This window comes from Pongo abelii, chromosome 4, assembly GCF_028885655.2.
Source record: "Pongo abelii isolate AG06213 chromosome 4, NHGRI_mPonAbe1-v2.0_pri, whole genome shotgun sequence".
Lineage (NCBI taxonomy): Eukaryota > Metazoa > Chordata > Mammalia > Primates > Hominidae > Pongo > Pongo abelii.
Genome location: NC_071989.2, coordinates 42,191,481 through 42,211,238, shown reverse-complemented (window position 1 = coordinate 42,211,238; position 19,758 = coordinate 42,191,481). Strand labels below are relative to the sequence as shown.

Here is a 19,758-nt window from a genome sequence, read left to right as displayed (position 1 = left end):
AACATTAGAGATGCCTATCCAAGTCCTGATTTCTTCTCTGAAATCTGCTTCCCACCTAGAAAGACCGGCATGACTTGAACTAAGGAAAAGGCAGTGCTTTCCTGGCCAACAAGTTTGTCATTCAATTGTCTGGCTAATGAGTCAGCATGCTAAATGAGGTATGCCTATATACAGAACTAGACATTAAGGGAAACAGTCTAGTAATAGCTAATTCTCTTATGCTCTTATATACTACGCACTGAACTAAAGCACTCTGAACATTAACTTATTTATCTTCAATATCCTTGAGGTAGGTACTATTACTGCCGTAAAAATAAGATAAGGCAGCACAGGAAGATTAAATAACTTAAAGAAAGTCACACAGTTAGTATTATAAATGGCAGAGCTATGATTAAACTCAGGCCTTCTGGCTCCAGAGCTCAGAATCCTAACCACTATACTACCCCATCTTTAAAAGTTATTAGGACCAGAAGAAATAACATTCAGAAGTTAAAATAGTAAACTGAGATGATAAAAGTTTTAATTCTGATGCAACAGCCAAATATAAAAGAAAACAAGCAACAAGTAGGGGTGTATGGTTTTATTTTTTTAAAAATGTATATGCCCAAAAACAGTTTACTTGGAAATTTTCACTAGAAGAAATAACATGAAAGAACACCAGCATAAATACATAATACATACTTTAATTGTGGCTATATTAAATGTATCTTAATGTAATACCGCTGTAACATGGTATCATCTCATTGTTAAAAATTAAACAAAAAAAGAACATAAGGAAGTGAAACTAAAAAACTATAGAATCCTGGATTCTGTGGCAGATGGAGTACCCTTATTTAAGCTAGAAAAGGAGCCCTGTAAGGTAGAAAGAGAAAAGAGGCAAGCAATCTGAAACCATCATGTTAACCAACTGTGAGTTTTTAAAAATGTGATTAAAATGAATCTAAGAATGCCTTTTAACACAGCTCACACTTTAATGAACACCAGAGAATTCACAGCAAGACTGTAAAGCTAGGAATGTAATGTTATTGTGGGGTTTTAGCCACGACCCTCACTTCACTCTACTATATGCAAAAGAAGAAAGAAAAGTCTTTAGTCATGATTTGCACCTTAATCAGCATCAATTATTCTCAGTAGCCCAAAACCCTATAAATGCAGCAGAGCACACAGGTCTTTAACTAATTCTAAAAGCCTAGTTAACATCAAAAAAATTCATATTGGGAAAGAGCCATACACATTTAACGACTGTGAAAAGTCCTTTAACAGAGTTTTGGTAACCATGAGAGAATTCAAACCGAAAAGAAACCCCAAGTGTAAAAAATGCAACAAGGCCTTTAGGTATCACTCAACCATTAGCAAAATCCATAGGGGAGAGAAACCTTTTATGTGTAGCTGAAATGATAAAGTCTTAAGTAGTGACCCATTCCTTAATTCAATATCAGAACTTCTGTAAGAAAGAAACTTTATGAATGTGCTGAATATGGAAGGTATATAACCAAAGGAGGGAAATTTGAAGACACAAATGCTAAAGCAGTAGACAGTTCCCAACCACCCCTAAATATGATGGCATCCCACCCCTCTCCCTATCACACTAGCCCCTTACCCTAATTTATTCTTCTTCATGGTACTCATCACTTGACACTCTCTATACATTTATTACTTAAAATACTTTGTCTAACTTCCTCCACTAGAATACAAGCTCTGAAACAGGAGGGGGTTTTAAAAAGCTATATCCTCAGGGTCTAGGATAAAATCTGGCATATGGTAGGCATACAATAGTTGAGTGAATTTACTGTAGTACTTTCCTTATGTAGGGTATTTGGTACCTTGAGGTTACTTCATTCTAAGTGAATGATTTAGCAGGCTTTAACATATACAAAAATGTGTTCGTTACTCTATAATACACCAGAGTAAAAAGCATTTTAACTGCTATGGTCTACAAATTATTCTCCACCTGTGTGGGGGATGGAAAGTTGTATAAAAAGCACCCAGTACTACCCTCATAATTGTACCAACCAGTGAGACCAAGTGGTCTACCAGGGTCATGAAGGTAAAATGAAGTTTCCAACTTCTTAAGAGAAAGTTCTCTTTTCTCAGGTTCAGAATCTAAACACTTTACTCCTCTCAGGATGACATATATCCCTATATGCCTTGTCAGCCACTGGTATAGAGGGCGTAGCAGTTTGGAATCCAATAGCAACAACCTTTTGTGCAAAGTTTGGCATTTAGAATCATGCCTCATTAATTCAAAAACATTACTAAGGGCCTACCATGCATTAAGCACTATGTATACAGGTAAATTTTTAAAATATGGAGTTTACCAACAATAAAGAAAATAATTACAAAGCAGTGTGATCAGTGCAATAACATGGGAGGGGAAGAGTAAGGGACCAGAACAAAGGAGCATCTAATTTGACTGAAAAGGGCTTTAAAAAGCCTATGAAAACAGAATCACTGAAGCTGAGTCCTAAGAGGTAGGTAGGTATTCACTTGGTCACAAAGAAGGATGTAGAAGTAATGATGTGTGCAAGGCTACTGAGGTTGAAAACACACAAAGCACATTTGGGGAAGAAGTGGAAGTACTTGCAATTGATCAGGATGCTCTAAAAAGAGGGATAGTCTGTGGTTCTAAAAACCATATTAAAAATAATTTAAATCTTTATACTTAGAAAGCACAAAGGTATTTTCATAATAAAACTTGCTAAAATGCTAAGTTAAATAAAAATCTTAGCTGTGTAACGATAAGCAAGGGGGCTGGGGTAGGAACTGAGAGATTCCCTTTGCCACAAAGGCTCTATATCAGAATTTGTATGTTTACCAAAGCAGCCTGCATTTTAACTGTTTGAGCAACACTGGACTAGAACATGATTACACAGGATGACTGCAGAGACATGGTTGGAAAGGTAGCCATTGTGTGTTGCCCTGATCTGCGGAAAATCCCAAAAAGAGAAAACTTACAAAGCAGAAAGGATTTTATATAAAAGACGAGGACTTGATGTTTGGACACACTGAGTTTAAAATTACTGTGGGATGTCTCATGAAGATATTTGATAGACAGTTAGAAACAAGGTTTAGAAAGCAAGAGATAAGTCAGGATACAAGTTACAGGTTTAAGACTCAGTCTGTTATTACAGGTGGTAAAAGAAGCCATAGTTATGAATGACATTGTATAAAATATGTAAAGCAAAAAAAAAAGACAGAGAGAGAGAAAAAAAATCTAGTGAAGATCAATACCTAAAAGGTAGGCAGAAAGTGAGACAACACTTTGTGGGGAAATGAGGGAGACAGCAGAGATGAAACCAACGTGCAGCACAGAGTCGCCTTTGATAGGAAGCAGGCAACCTCTTTTCCTCTAAAACAGGGGAAAATGAGTAAAGTTGGTAAATACAAGTTGACCTCTTCATAGTCTCAATTTTCTGTTCAATAGGAGGAAGAGCCATATGCTAGGGGAGGGGCAGAGGGCCTAAGGAAAGTAATGAAGTTTGGCTCAGCCACAGTGGGAAATGGGAGAGGCCACCCTAGTAACAAACATAAGGTTTACATTGAGGGCTTTTCTAAGGCTGAAGTGAAACACTTGTAGTAATTCTACTTTGAAGGACTACCCTTCACAAAGAACTCAGCATCCCAGAAAAGGTAGATAATAAATAGGATTAATCTGAGGTTGAGGGCTTGCCGAAGGACTAGACTAAAAGACCAGGGAAAGAAGAATAACTGGTGAGATTAGTTCATATAGTGTCCCATAAAGCTGAGGGTGGATAGAGAAGAAAGCCTGAAAGGGGCTGACAGTTTAGGAGGAAGGGGAGCAGTCAAGAAAAGGGGGTAAGAAGGAACTAAAGAATGTGGAACGAACATAAAGGAGAGAAAAGTCAATAAAATAAGGAAGTGAAAAAACTGAAAAGAGGGCAGTTATCAGTTACTGAAATTTTACCAGAAAGAGAAACTCAAGATGGTGACATTCAAAGTGCGGCCACAGGAGTAAGCTGCTGGAATGTAATAAAGTCACTGGGCAGAAGTCCAAGGTATCAGCAAGGTATCAGAAAGATCATCCAAAGATGACAACAGGAGTTGAGGTAGACAGAAAGACCATGAGCAAGATATCAAGTTAGGCTCTCTGGCCTTTAACACTCACTCCTATTATTAAAGGCAGAAAACATTAAAATTTCAATATGGTATGAAAAGATGTGCTATAAAAACATATGAACTAATGGTAGACTAACCTAACTTGGTTTTTATCTTCATTACTCACTTGAAAAGCCATGCATTTTCTTTTAAACAAAATAGAAAAATAATTTTTAAATTTTTATAAAATGCCTAAAGGAAGTAGAAATTTTAAATACAATTAGTAATACATGGCAAAATAATTAAACACAATGATTCCTTTGTGAGATCTTTCATTATTTACCTTATTGAAAATGGAATCTGAATATTGGTCATAATCTTTCATTTTGCCTACATTTATATCCATAGTATGTATTCAAAGCAGCGAAGTAACTTGACTTTAATTTCTGAAGCATGGCAAACTTCAAGGTAGGGAGATTAAAAAATAATCTAAAGATGATAAAAGTGGTAAACTTGTGCTACATATACCACAATAAAAAAAAAAGTAATAGAAAAAATCTTTGTAAAGCTAAATTGGGTTGCTACTCATTATTAGTAACATAACATCTGTATTTCAAGGTGAGTTTGAACAACACTTTAGAAATTAAAGAATCATCCCTTCATAGGTTTACTAATATATAATGAAAAAGATGGTGATGTTGTTTTAGTAGGGTACCCAAGCTGGTTATCTTTATGCAGTGTAATGTTCTCATATTCAGTATCAACATGTCTTCTTTTTTGGAACTCTCTTTTCCGTTTCATGGGTTTTGTTGTTTTTCTATTTGAAAAGGACTAGATGAACTTACTAGTTACAGCGATGATGAAAGAAGTTTAAAATTTGTTTTGCATTCGTTGTATTCCATTCTTGTTCTTTCAGGGGTCCTTCACACACAGATACATACTTTTTCAAGATTTTTTCTCCTACTTCTCGGAAATCCAAGGGTTCCTTGTATGTAGTGCAGCCTGCTCCAGAAACACTAGTATCCACTTCATGATTTTCTGGTTGCTGATCAGCACAATACTTCGATCCCCAGTAACACATTTCTCCACTGTACATCATAGCCAGCAGATGAATGTCACTAAATATTCCTGGGAAAGTCATTTAGGTTGACAGATTAGAATTAAAAGCTTAAAAAGAAACCGTTGTTATTAACTAAACTCTAATTAAAGTTCCTTTTGTCATTAAGCATTTTCTATTCTCACTTTAACAGTAACACAAAAGCCAAATATGACTAATATAGTCTTCATTTAATTAGCATTTTTTAATATCGATTTTACTGATAAAGGAGGCCCATTACAAAAAGAAAAACAGAGTACCAGAGAATTTTTTTAGAGAACCATTTAGGTAAGTGTTTTTGACCTTTTTGGGGTCCACTCTATAACTTCTTCGAGAATCAATTTAAGGAATAGAACTTCTCCCAGAATATACACCCCAAATTCTGCAGTCAATTTCAGAGTACTTATAAACTCCCTGAATTACATCCATGGACACACCCTTCATTTTGGGGTATGCTCTAGGATCATTCACATAGCTAAAGTCAAGTATCGTAGACCTCCTATATTCTCTAAAAGACTAAGAAATTATCATGCATAATCATGCCTGAGAGTCCATACAATTTTAAATTATTAAAGGTGTTATTTCCAAGATGCTTTGTATTACCAGAAAAAAAGAGAATATGCTGCAGAATTTTCATCAAAAGTTGAACTCTTTCTTCTTATAGGTAGTTTTTCCAGTAGGCAATTATATAATTAAACATTTATGGTGCATAAAGTGTATTAATTTGGCAGAAAGACAAATAAACCTAGAATAAAAAAGATCTGGGTATAAATTACTGGCTTTGTGTCTTTGGGCAAGTCACCAAAGCTCTTTGAATCTCAGGTTTTAAATCTGAAAAATAAGGAGTTTGCATCCCCTACTTAATTCCTGGAATTTTCCTAAAGAACTTAAGAAATAAAAATGTAACTTCTTAAAGCCATTAAAGAAAAAATAAATGATGTATTCTAATGTGCTTCTGTGATTAGAAAAGATTACTTCAAATAAATGAGCATCATAATGTCTGTTGTTCACCTAATATGATTCAACAAAAGTGACTATGATGGCACTGGATATGAAAAATTCAACTTTCAAAATAGCGGTAGTTTCTGTTTTGAATCTATTGCAAGCTTTTTAAAGTATCGAAATTTGTTCCCACAGTTTTCACCTTCACTTCACCTCAATTTCTGCTTATAAAGAGTACCAAGAGAAACAACAGGCTCAGCAGAATAGCTGAATGAATGGTGATATGGTTTGGCTCTGTGTCCCCATCCAAATCTCATCTTGAATTGTACCCTCATAATTCCCATGTATTGTGGGAGGGACCCAGTGGGAGATAACTGAATCGCGGAGGCGGTTTCCCCCATACTGTTCTTGTGGTAATAAATAAGTCTCAAGCGATCTAATAGTTTTATAAGGGGTTTCCGCTTTCACTTCTCTCTCCTTCTGTCTTGCCACCGCCATGTAAGAAGTGCCTTTTGCCTTCTGCCATGATTATGAGGCCTCCCAGCAACGTGGAACTGTGAGCCCATTAAACCTATTTTTTCTTCCCAGTCTTGGGTATGTCTTTATTGGCAGCGTGAAAACGGACTAATACAAATGGCTATACGATAAACAGTGGTTCTCAAACTTTTGCCTTCAGAACTTATTCCTTCTTTCTAACTGTATGTTTGTACTCGTTAACCCAACCTCTCTTTATCACCCTCCTCTCACTCATACAACCTTTTGTGATACCAGCTCTGATTTGTAGGGGTGGGAGGCTCCTCAGTGGTATTAAGGGCATAAAGGGTGTAAAAGTTGGATAGTTTTTTATTTACCCCCATGTGATTCCAGGTTTATTCTGACAATGCAATTTTTATAACCCTTTTATCTGATAAGGCCATGTCCAAAGATTAAAATTCTCTGGCCCCATTTCACAGAAGAATGAGACTCAGAGGTGAGATACAAGGGCTTACTGCATAAAATTTAATGATATACAGATAATGTCTAAACAATATGATTATCTTACCTTAGAAAAAGTAACAAAAACCATACACAGTTTTGAGTTATCTAAAATTAGGTAAATTATCACCAAGATCTAGCCACAGAAAATTTGATGTCCCTAAATGCTAAGAATTACTTAGAATTGTATTTTATATTGACTAACAAAAAATAATTTGAGCCTCTCGAATTAGGACTTAGGAGTAATTCAGCCTATGAAAGGTAGGTTTCCTGGCTTCTAATCTAATCATGTTCAGATAGATACATTTGGGCAAAGCAGCCTTTTTTTCTTTTTTCTCAGAGTCTCACTCTGTTACCCAGGCTAGAATGCAGCTGTGCGATCAGGGCTCACTGCAGCCTCAAACTCCTGGGCTCAAATGATCCTCCAACCTCAGCCTGCCATGTAGCTGGAACTACAGTCACGCGCCACCACGCCTGGCTAATTTTTTTTTTTTTCGTTTTAGTTTTTGCAGAGATGATGTCTCACTATGTCTTGAACTCCTGGCGCCAGTTTTCTCAAGTGATCATCCTGCCTTGGCCTCCTAAAGGAGGCAAACTTATGTTTGTTTTGTTTTGTTTTGTTTGAGACAGAGTCTGGCTCTATCCCCCAGGCTGGAATGCAGTGGTGAGATCTTGGTTCACTGCAACCTCCGCCTCCCAGGTTCAAGAGCAAACTTCTTTAGATGAGAACAAAAGGCCGACACCCTAAGAGGACTTAGGACAGTATGTAGCAAACTGCTGTGGTGCCTATACTGTTTCTTTTTGCCTGGAAAATGCTACCCTATCTGACCCTTTTAATTCCCTTGCTGAAGAACCAACTGAAACTAGGAGCTAGTAAATTCAAAGTATGACAAAGAGACACCACCAATATTACATGCTTCCTGAAGAAAAAACTCCAGGCTATTAGAGTGTCTCACTTTATAACTAGAAATGGGAGAATTAGGAAAACAGGTGATTTGTGCCACTCCCTTTGGTTCTAAATGAGCTTTAGTGCCTACCCCCACCTTTTTCTTTTAAAGTGTCCCACATTAAGAATTCAATTTAATCAGTCCATGTGTATAAATAGAAATGTTTTAAAAGCCATTTTCAATGCCCCTAATTGGTTCCTAGTTATCTGAAATAACTAATAACTAGTATATACTTGCCATAAATACATCAAATATCCCATGTTTGTCAAAATGTCATGCCCACTGAGGGAGTTTTTGTATTCACAATAAGTTGTTTTAGAATAAAATATTTGTCTAAATGAGCAGAAAGTAATAATTTTTGGCCATCAGGTCACTTAAATCACTATTTTTTTTCTATGAAATGCTTTCAAATAGAACAATCCAGGAGAGGCTAACAAAGAAACAGGAAGAATTAAAACATATTTAATATACTAGAATATTTCCAAAGAGGTATTCTAATTATTCTTCATATTTCATTTTTTTCCCATCAAAACTTCAGATGAAGTATAAAAAAGTTTACACATGTGATCTAATGTTACTTGCAGCTATTTGACCTTGAACAATTCACTTGCATTTACCTGGATCTCAGTTCTTCCATTTATAAGGAGATGGTAAAAGTAAGTGGTTCTTCTCTCCTCACACACAAGTCTAAAACCCAGATGATGCTCTATATTCAGTTCCTAGAATTTTCAAGTACACAGATGCTTGTGGCAGAAATTTATAGTTGCCAACCAGTATTCATTCTCCCCAATACCTCCTTCTTAGTAAAGAATCTTAATTTTATTTGGGATGGCAATGTATCAGGTTAAGGACTATACTTCCCAGGTTTCCTTATAGCTAAGTAAAGTCATCTGATTAAATTCTGGCCAGTGAAATGGAGGTTGTAAGAAACTTCTGAGAAGGATGGTCTAAAGGAACAGACTTGGCTGAAATTCCCTTTTGCCATTCCTGTAGCCTGAAACACAGGTGAGATTGAAGGAGCTCCAGGAACATCTTGGGATACTGAGAATAAAAGCAATGTCCTAAACAGAGAAGCATGCTGCACAGTCTGGAAAGTATCATTTATATTATGTTCCATATAAAGTGCCTCCTCATGAAGAGGGGGTCTGGTTTTAAAGAAGAATGGAGGAAAAAGGTAAGAACATGATGAGATGGAGCCACTGTACCAGCTCTGGACCTTTACTGTGCGAAAGATCACTAAATGTCTACCTTGTTGAAAAGTTACTTCCATTCGGTTACAAGTAGCCAAATCTAGTACTGATAAAATGCTGACTGAGGCTTGATATGGTTTGGCTCTGTGTCCCCACCCAAATCTCATCTTGAATTATAATCCGCAGGTGTTGTGGGAGGAAGCTGGTGGGAGGTGACTGGATCATGTGGGTGGTTTCCCTCATTCTGTTCTCATGATAGTGAGTGAATTCTCATGAGATCTGACTGGTTTTATAAATGATAGTTTTTCTTGTACTCACACATGCTCTGTCTCACCTGCTGCCATTTAAGACATGCCTGCTTCCCCTTCCACCATGACTGTAAGTTTCCTGACACCTTCCCAGCCATGTGGAACTGAGAGTCAGTTAAACCTCTTTTCTTTATAAATTACCCAGTCTCAGGTAGTATCTTTATAGCAGTGTGAAAACAAACTAATTACAGGGCTGTGTGAGGATGCAAAATGAGCAGAAGGAACACAATATATAACTTCCAAAATTACTAAACACAAGGGATTAGAAATATTTTTCTGTATTACATCAAAAGATTTTATCTTTGAATTTTATATAAACCCTTTTATTACTTATTACTTTTTTGTCTATAATCTACCTTGACATTTATTTAAATCAGAGTGAAATCTAACAAACTTCCTAAAATCTTAAGAAGCTTTAAATCACTTAGAAAATTTAATGAGAGATCACATTACCTGCACTCAGTAATTTAGCTGTGTCTAGGTCTTGGAAAGAAACTCCTTCATTTAACTGGATAGGACATCGATAATTTAGCATCTGTAGCAAGTAACTGATTCCATCAAGAAGGTACTAAATAAAAGTCAGAGCCAAAGAATTGAAAGTATTATATGCAGAGATACATAAACTTCAAATACCAATATTTTCCATTCTTTACTCAAGAGAAAATTGGTTAATATATAGGCATAGCTTATAGCTATTCTATTTCAATGATATAAAGACCCACCATCCCAAGACTCTGCTAATATAAATATACCCCTTGAAATGCTCTAGTAGTAAAAAAGAGTACTAAAAAAAAAGAACACATTAACCAGAAACACATTTCAGTAATATACTTGTTAAAGATGTTATCAGAGGAAGAAAAGAATAAAGATAATAAAGATGTGCTCAACAACAATGTATTAAAAACATGTATGTGCTTACAATTTAGAAATATTATGATCAAACTTTTATATCTGCAAGTATGGCATCCCATTTCAAGCCCACCTAAATTGTGTGTACATTTAACCCAAGTTAGAATCCTTAGTGATACAATACCAAGACTCATATTTTGGATTTAATGATTCAGTCATAATGGTCAAGGGAATCAGAGGGCCACAATTTTCTAGAAGCAGGGTCATGTGAGTTCCTTAGAAGTGATCTGCTGACAGGCTCACAATCAAGTGTTTCTTTCACGACAAAAATTTTTTAAAAGTTTAGAAATTAATATAGTTTATCTTATACTTAAAACAATACGAGTCCTAAAAAAAAAGAACTTCACAGATTACAAAGTGCTTTCACATGTTATCTGATTTAGTCTTCACAACAAGCCCAACTTATTTATGATTACCCAGCTAGTAAATAAAAGACATAGAATACAAACTCAGACCCTTTGATCCACTACTCTTAGTAGTAAAACAAAGACAGCTTTCTGAAACCTCTAAATGTCAACAATGAAAAATGTGTAGGGAATGTCTTCTTACCTTTTTAAGCAAACTGGATTTTCTTAAGAGCCACTCTCTTCTTTTGGTAAGAGAATGACAATACATATACAGCAGGGCTCCTCGTCTCCAAGAGAGACATTCCAGTAGCTCATCCCCAAGCAAATTGCAGTGCTGAAACACACAAAAAAAGACATAGCTAAAAAGGGAAACTGGCTGTCTATAAAAGTTGAAGTTAAATTTCAAAAACTCATCAATTAAAAACATTCTCAAGTCACAAAATGTGCCTTGTTTAGCTGCTTACACAGGAAGGCCTTACTTTCAATCAATTATAAATATGCAATTCTATTAATATATGAAAATTAAAATAACTACTTCAATTTACTAGTAGTTTTACAAAATAATTTAAAAAATATTTTTACTAGCAAATTCCCCTAACAGGTTTGCAATATAAGCAGTCATCATCTCATTAAAAAGGTAACTTTTCACGATTACATTACTTGAAGTGAGATCATATCTATTTCTACTACCGCTGGAATAAAATAATGAAAATTTACACCCAAAAATAATTTTAATAAATCAAAATTTTTAAAGTGGTTTGTCATTGAAATTTGGAGATATTTCCACAGCCTCCCCTGATAAATAAATAGAGAAAAAAAATATATCTAAGTAGACAGTCAGCAGGCAGTTAAAGATGAGAAATTATTTGCTTGAACGAGTATCCAGGACTAGAGATACAAATCATAGGATTATCCAAATAGAGATGACAGTACAAAGCCTGTGAACAGGTTGTCAAGCAAAGACAGAATAGAGATTATTAGTGATGAAAGAGACATATCTGGCTAGTACCTGTGCTTCTAGAATGGAAGGCAGGACAGTTGCTAGCAAGAGAAGACATTTCAGAGATGAAGAAGTGGAAAAGGAGCATGCAGGGTCTCAGAGGGAGGGGGTGATCAACATTAAGAAGGGGAGCAAATGTTCGAGAGAATAAGGACTATAAGAACAGATGTGGTAATTAATAGCGACCTTCAAGAAAACAGCATCTGCAAAAGTAAAGCGGGTCGAAATGGGAATATCTATGTTAAAAAAAATGATTAGGCACAGCTATTACAATTCTATTATGCAAATATTCTGAAATACATTTAGTAAAATATGATACTTTTGTTGCAACATTGGTCTGAAGTGTTAAGCTCTTTTATCTCCCTCTTCCAATCTTAATTTAAGAAACAAAGATACAATCAAGAAGAAAAAATATAGACTCCAAAGAGCAGGACAGCAAGTACCAGCAATATTCCATCATAATTAACAGGAATGTAAAACTTACTTTTGGATGCATATTATTTTCCTTGACTAAAATTTCTGGTTCTGAAAGAAAACTGATCAGCTCTTTTACTTTCTGTGAAGAAGAGTCTTCAGGAAAATCTTCATCTACTAGCTTGTTCTCCTCAAAATATGTCATGTCCAAAATAGCCTTAAAAAAAAAAAAAAGAAAGGTATCTATCAATGATTTAAAATTGAAAAAAAAACAATTCTTACAGTTTAACCTTGCATATATAGGTGCTTTATTACACATTTAAATCTTCTAGCTCAGTATGTAAATTTGAGAAGTAAGCAAAACGTCTAGATGTAAATATACTTTGAGAAAGATTTTAAAGAAAACTTCATAGGTATTTTACTAAAGTGGTGAATTAATGATAATCTTTCTTTCCCTCAAAAAAGAAAATAGAGCTTTGTTTTAATTTACAGAATTTAATCATATATAATTATGAAAAAGGTAATTATTATATTCTGCTATTTATATAATCCCTGAAAATTTTCTAAATGCCTGCTGTATCAAGTTAAGGTCACTACTTCCAGTTTTGAACCTTCAAAGGATTTATTTGTTTTCCCAAATACAGAGCGAGCACTAGGGGCATATGTATCCTGCCACCCAATAGAGGAAGCATACCATCAACATATGCAACTCAAACACTAAGCCCCCAGTATTCCTAATTATTAGAGATGCTGTTAAAGCATATTAAAATTCCCCAATCCTTTTTCCTTTTTTAATCTATTGAACTAAGACTAAGGAAACTGGGTTCTAGTGTCAGTTCTACCACTAATCACTTAACTAACCAAAGACAAGTCAGTTTTACCTTTTTTGAGCCTCAGTTTCTTAATTGGCTAAAAGATAAATTGGACTAAAATACCTTTCAAAGTTCCTTGTTGGAGTATAAAATTAATTAACATATGTAAGGTAGTAGAAACGCTACCTAGCATCCAGTTAGTGCTTTTACTTTCTGTGAACATGAGGAGTAAGTGTTATCGTGTGAAAGGCCTAAGCCAGTAAGGAGAGATCATCATATATGATTTCATCATCATATGAAAGGTGATCTGTTGATTCAGAACCATAAATAGGGTTTAAGAGAATCTTAAAATTGAAGTCTGTATCTCTAGGTCTTTTGCCTTATTCCAGTAAGTAAGTTAAAACGTTTGGAACACTCTCAAGTGAAAAAAATGAGATGACATAAAACACATACAGACAAGCACAGAGTCTTCTGAACGGAAAGAAAGCCAAGCAAAATACCTGCCAAACTTAAACAGTTCTCTGTGGTTTGTGAGTAGCTGTTAGGCTTACTCAGCCATAGTGTTTGAAGGCAGAAGCTATCTTTAGAAATTTCCTAACAGGAAGAACAACACCAAGCATTTAAATGCTATAAAAGGGCACTTTGGAAGCCTAACTAAGTGTACTGTACTTTCTGTAACCACTTCAGTTTTATTATCCCTTAGCAATCCAAAAAGGGCACATGAAAACACTCTATCAACTACAAAGTGCTATATAAATGTTAGTTACTATAATAAAATTACATTTCCTGATGTTAGCATGCCTCAGCAGTGTTTCAGAAAACCAAGAAAAAAAGGTGTTGTCCACACAGCAGCCTGATTTGGAAAGGAAAGTTAAAAAAAAAAGTGGGTGAACAGAAAAATCGCATAGATATGCATGACACTAGCAGGGAGAATAATATTGAGAATCCTAGGGAAGGTAAATTTCAGGGGAAAAAAAAAAAGTCAGGGCCCTTATATACTCCCCTACTCCCTCTGAAACTTTCAAGAGATTGGACATTGCACACACTAGTGTCCTGTTCAATTGTCTCTAAAGGAAAACAATTCCATTATCTGTAAGATTTTCTTCCTGACTTTTCTTATTAACACATCTAATAAATCTTACTGCCTCAAAGTTTTAAGTTTTTGTGTTTTATTCATAGTTTTTTGGACAAAATTAAACACTTGAAATATGGAATAAACTGATTTCATTTTACCTAAAGTTGGAGTCAATCATCTAAATAAACAACCTGCCCTCATAAAATGCCAGAGTCCACCACTCTTTCAGTACCTGTGTGTAAAGTTCTAGAAGATTTGATGGATTTGAACATTCTTTCTCTTCTCCACACAGGAGTTTCAATTTTTCTAATGCTGCAGAGGCCCGAATTAAAAAGTGATCTATAAGAAATAAAAACATGAGGATTACTTCACCTAGTTTCAGAGTGTTATTTAAACAAAAAACAAATTATGTATGAAGATGAAATGGTGAAATGACAAGATGAAATAATATTACGGCATATGGAGAAACAGCATTATAGTAATAATATCTTATCTAAAACATGAAATATCTCATAATGCCTAATCCTAATTAAGTAAATTTATCATGAAAATTTTTTCTACAAAGCAAAATACTGAAAACTTTCTAGAGTCACTCTTGCCATTTCTTAAATGCAGTCTGTATTCTCATTATGCTTCTTTTATGATAATGCACTCAAAATAGTTAAATTTAAAACTTACTGGAATATACAAATAATATACATAAATTACAGAAAGGGCTTCCACTGAAAACTTAAAATTTCATGAATGTAGTTGCAAATGTTATTCAAAAGACCATGATTGACCAAATCGAATTCCTTATAAAATGCCAGCATTATGAGCAATTTTATAATTGTGTTTATATCTACTACAATTAAAATTACATAATATATCTGTGTATTTAATTCCTTTAAAAACTTAGAAACAAATTACCTCATTTCCTCAAAACCTGGAAGAAAAGGAACTAAATACTTCTAGTAAGTCCTCTAATCACAATTCACCCTCCCTCCGCCTTCACCATCTCCTGATTTTTTTTCCCTTTCTCTAATGTCATAATCCCTTTGTTGCTTCTATGATTTCACCTTCTCTTATGTGTCCACTTCAAGGTACTATCCACCCTTCTACAGCACTTCATGTAGTCAAATTTAGACACATCCATAATCAAGACACTAAACTCCCTGAGTTTACCTCTCTGTGCTTCCCTTCTGAAACATACTCTGATATTCTAAAATATATCCCTTTCTTCTTCACGGGCCAATGAACAGATAGTGTAGCACTTGGTGTAGGCCTACCTGTTCCAGCCTCAGGAGTTACACAGATAAGCTGCTCATTGTTGGAGCAAAAGCACCATCAGGTTATGTCTGTTGGCAATCATGTGACTGCTGCCTTAAGTCTTCTCAGGTAAAGCCTGAGAATGCATTTTGACTGCTGTAAGATCCACATTCACTTGACTTGAAATCTACTACTTAGCACTGTCCTTCCATCTCTCATTAGCCCAGAAGTGACATCCACACAATGTAGAAAAAGATTCTACTATAAACTGAAATTATATGGAATATGACATTCCTTAGGTGCTTCTTTAGAGAGTGTGTTGATATTTTGTTTAACTTGCAGGATTATTTTCAATGTAAAGATTTGCATTGAACTCACTAAACCATTGCTGAAAGAGTATGTCACATAAATTGATGACATAATTACTGTGGCAGGGGTGTGGTGGTGGCATAGCTCACATTTTGGAAAGCCCATAAAATGCAGTATTTTGACTAGAACTATTTAGTCAAAGTAATGACTGGCAAAGCAAAAGATGAAACTGATTCTTATATAATCTCTGGAAAAACTCCCTCATGACGTACTTCCATAGAGTAAACAGATTGTGCTTGTAAGATGATAAATAAATTAACAAAAATTGGCTAGAAATTAAAAAATGCATTCTTAGATGAAATAATGTCTGGCTGTATCTCATCTAATCTGAAGAAGACAATGGAAATCATCAAACCCCTATATCCTAGTATAAATATATACTCGTTACATTAAAGAACAAAGTTTGAATGTATATTATTCTTGTTGAGTGGAAAAATAATGCCAAATTCAATGCAAGTACATGAAATCTTGTTTTAATTAAAGTTCATAAATCTTGTAATATTTTTAAGATTGAACTGATTTCCATGCTGATCAATGGCTCATAATGTGGACCACTAACATTGTCATTATATTCTAGTAAATTTTCAGAAGTATAAAGCCTTCAAACAAGAATTCCATATATAGCACATGACTTTTATTTCCAGCTCTGATTCATTCCAGATTAAAGAACTCTTCCAAGGGAAATGAGAATGGCTTTTTAGTTCAGTGATAAGTGAATAAAAAACATTCTTTGGTCTCTTTGGACTGGTTCAAGTGAATCTGGAATTAGAGGTAACTTAGATACACTTTAAAGTTAATAGCTCCTACTACCCAAGAATTATTCATGTGAATCCACAGACCAAAATATAAGTCGGCTTCAGGGTGGTCTGTAGGTCTTTAAAGAACACACTCCTGGCCTGGCACAGTGGCTCACGCCTGTAATCCCAGAACTTTGGGAAGCCAAAGAAGGTGGAATGCTTGAGCCCAGGAGTTCAGGACCAACCTGGGCGACATCGTGAACCCAGTTTTACAAAATATACCAAAGTTAGCCGGGCGTGATGGTGTGCGCCTGTTGTGCCACTACTAGAGGGGCTCCAGCCTGAGCGACAGAATGAGACTCTGTCTCTAAAAACAGAACAAAACAAAACAAAACAAAACACTCTTGAGAAATGATAATCCGGCAAAAAATATTCACTGAAACTAAGGCATTTCATCATAGACCCTATTTAATAAGAAATTCACCAACTATTCAATCGCTTAAGAAAATGTTCCACTACTGTTTTCCTATGAGTACGATGATATGAGTCAGTCCACAAGAATTTTAAAAACTGTAGCAATTGCTCAAACTCAAAAAGGAATAATGTAGAATCTAAAGGCAGCTGAGACGTAATGAAAAGAATTGGACTTAAATTCAGAAGGTTGAGGTAATTCCCTAGCCCAGTTTTTCCTAACAGCTTAGACCTTTCCAAAACAAGTATGCCAATACTTAACAGAGCCCTTGTGAGAACTGGCATGATGTATGGGGCAGAATAGTCTACACACCAATGTAAAGCTCTTCTATGGAATGTTGTTTTGAATCCAAAACGTAAAACGCAAATTACAACGCAGCAGTGAAAAAGTGGAACTGTTATACATGCCTTTTTATCTTTACAGGATGCAAACCACCATTACTAATTTGAGTGTTATCATTCATCTTAGCCATTTATTTAAACTTCTGTATTTTATTTAGATTCTGCCCTTTTTCCAATCGCTACCGAGACAGTTTACACCAGCACAGATCTGGACAGATTTTCCATGGGTTCTGAATAATGCGGTTTTCGAAGACAACGCCTTGGCAATGTGAGTTCTGGGAAGTGGGCAATCAATGGCGCAGGGGGGATCAGAAGCGACAGACCTCGGGTAACCACTTGCGGCCTGGGACCCAAAGGAACACAGGCCTCAGCCTCTAGCCCTGACAGCCACCAAGCGCCAGTACCTTAGCGCCGTCTGCCCCGCCCGCCCGCCTCCCTCTCCTCCGCTCCCTCACCATCTTCACCGGCAGCTTCGCTAAGTTGCTGTATGTGGGCCTGAGCCAGATCCCCGAGCTCTTCCACTCTTCTCACCACACTGGAGACTGCGGCCGCCATGGCCACAATCGGCTGGCGCGCCCCGGTCACGTGACCGTGTTGGCCCGCAATCACCTGATTCCCCCGGCACGGGCGGGGCCTAGGGCGGAACTCTCCTGGTTGGTGGGAGGAGACATCAGCTCCGGAAGAGGGCTGGCCCAGGCCGGCAAAGGTCGTTCCGGGTCATTTTTCCCTCCTGGACTTCCCTTCCCTCCCATAATCCTGAGCAGCAATGAGAGTAGGGGCGGGTGTGACGTTGAGACACGCCTCTCTCTTGCCCCCTCCTGTAAGCCAATAGGGAGCCAGCCGTGCCCCTCGGCTGACCCAATCGGAAGTCAGCTCTCTCCGCCTGCCTCCTGGAAGACAGCTTGGTGTCGTCTGGCTGGCAGGATGCGGATTGTCGTCCGCACTCCCACTTCCCTATCCGGCGGGGGAACCACAGTCTGGAGGGCGGACGCGAGGGTCTGGAGAGAGGACTGTCAGTTTTGGCCTTGTAGTAAGGAGGTTGCTAAAATAAAGTGATTATGATCTCCTGGTCCGAAACGGAAACCCCACCGGCCCCCTGTGTAACACATCCAAGTCTCCAAGAGTTTGTTGTACATCTGGATGGGGAGCTCCAAACACTAGTGGAGTTGCCAGTCTACGTGGTTGAATATTGCTTTTCTAAATCTGATTTTTAGCAGTCGAATTTATCTCTGACCTCCCTTGGAGTTCACATTTAAACTACTTTAGACATCTTGCGTCCAGTGGTACTAAATTCTGCGGCCACAAAACTATTTTCATTTTTCTTTCATCTCAAGACCTTCCCTTAAGGCGCTAATAGTGCATGAGGTTCATCCTCTCAACCGGGAGTTTCAAAGCACTCAGTCAGCAAGTCTAACTTCACTTTGCATTCTGTGACTGCTTTCTTGCCTCTGGTCAAACAAATCGTTAACTCTGTGTATTCATTTCTCAGTTTGACACACTATATCTTGAATAATCTTCATCCTATTATTTCTTATGGAAGGTAGTTTTTTTATATGTAATAGAAAAATACTAAAAATAGAGAAAAAGTGTATTGTGATTTATAAGTGATTGACCACAATGACTCTCTAACTGACATTTGTAATACAAGTTTCTTCTTCTGACAATTCACCCTAAATATAGAGGATAGGAATCATGTATTTTGTGTCCTTGGTGCCTCATACAGTGCCTGGCACATATGCACTCTTGTCAACAAGCAAGATGGCAAGGAGATATGATGTGGTCTGTGGGAGTAGACAATTATTCAATAGTTTGGGAATTGTAGGTGAGGAAAAAAAGAATCTAAGTATAAACAAGAAGTTGAGAGAAGGCTTTCTCAATAAGGGGTAGAGAAGGTGGTAGTTGAAGAGGGGCAAGTGCTGGAAGGTAGAGTGGAGAATGATTGTATCTGTACATAAAGGGGGAAAAGTAGGGAAATAGGGATAAATTCAAAATGAAAGTAGAGAGCCAGTAATGGATAGAGAAAAGAGCAGAAGGTTACACCTGATACCTTCTGAATCTTCTACAAGATGTAGAACTAAATGAAGCCTTCAGAAGATTTTACTAAACTTTTCAAAAAATAATTAACCTTTGATTAGGAATTTTCAGTCTCCTAGAAAATGTGTAATTTACCATTCTTAAACTACTTAAAAGAATTACCTGGACATGTGGGCAATGGACAAAGGCACAGCTGAAATATTTTGATTGTGGATCTACAAATTATCTCTGCAGAAGTGTTTTACTCTCAAGTCCACTGTTCTTCTCAGGTTTTTATAAAAGACATCTTAGGGTCTATGTAATCAGGTCATCCATTTCTAGCCATGAGATTTGGGTCTGGGAGATCTTGCTCATGATTTCGAAGTGATCTTGGATCGCCATTTGAATCAAGAGTTCCTTTTTAAAATAAACATTTAGAGTCAAATATTCAAAAGATTCTTTCATTACAACCACAGCTTTATCTGTTCCCTCTGCATAAATGTGGCT

At 36.5% G+C, this 19,758-nt stretch overlaps 1 protein-coding gene across 1 annotated transcript; it reads right to left on the bottom strand.

Moving 5' to 3' along the window:
* Positions 1–565: 565 nt before the first annotated feature.
* On the bottom strand, positions 566–17,989 carry RIMOC1 (RAB7A interacting MON1-CCZ1 complex subunit 1). Its single transcript, XM_002815525.6, has 6 exons — positions 17,694–17,989; positions 14,304–14,410; positions 12,255–12,401; positions 10,973–11,104; positions 9,968–10,082; positions 566–5,184 (listed from the first exon to the last, which is right to left on the bottom strand). The coding sequence occupies exons 1-6, from the start codon at positions 17,791–17,793 to the stop codon at positions 4,901–4,903; spliced, it is 885 nt and encodes a 294-aa protein (XP_002815571.1). The 5' UTR covers positions 17,794–17,989; the 3' UTR covers positions 566–4,900.
* Between the last annotated feature and the right edge of the window lie 1,769 nt (positions 17,990–19,758).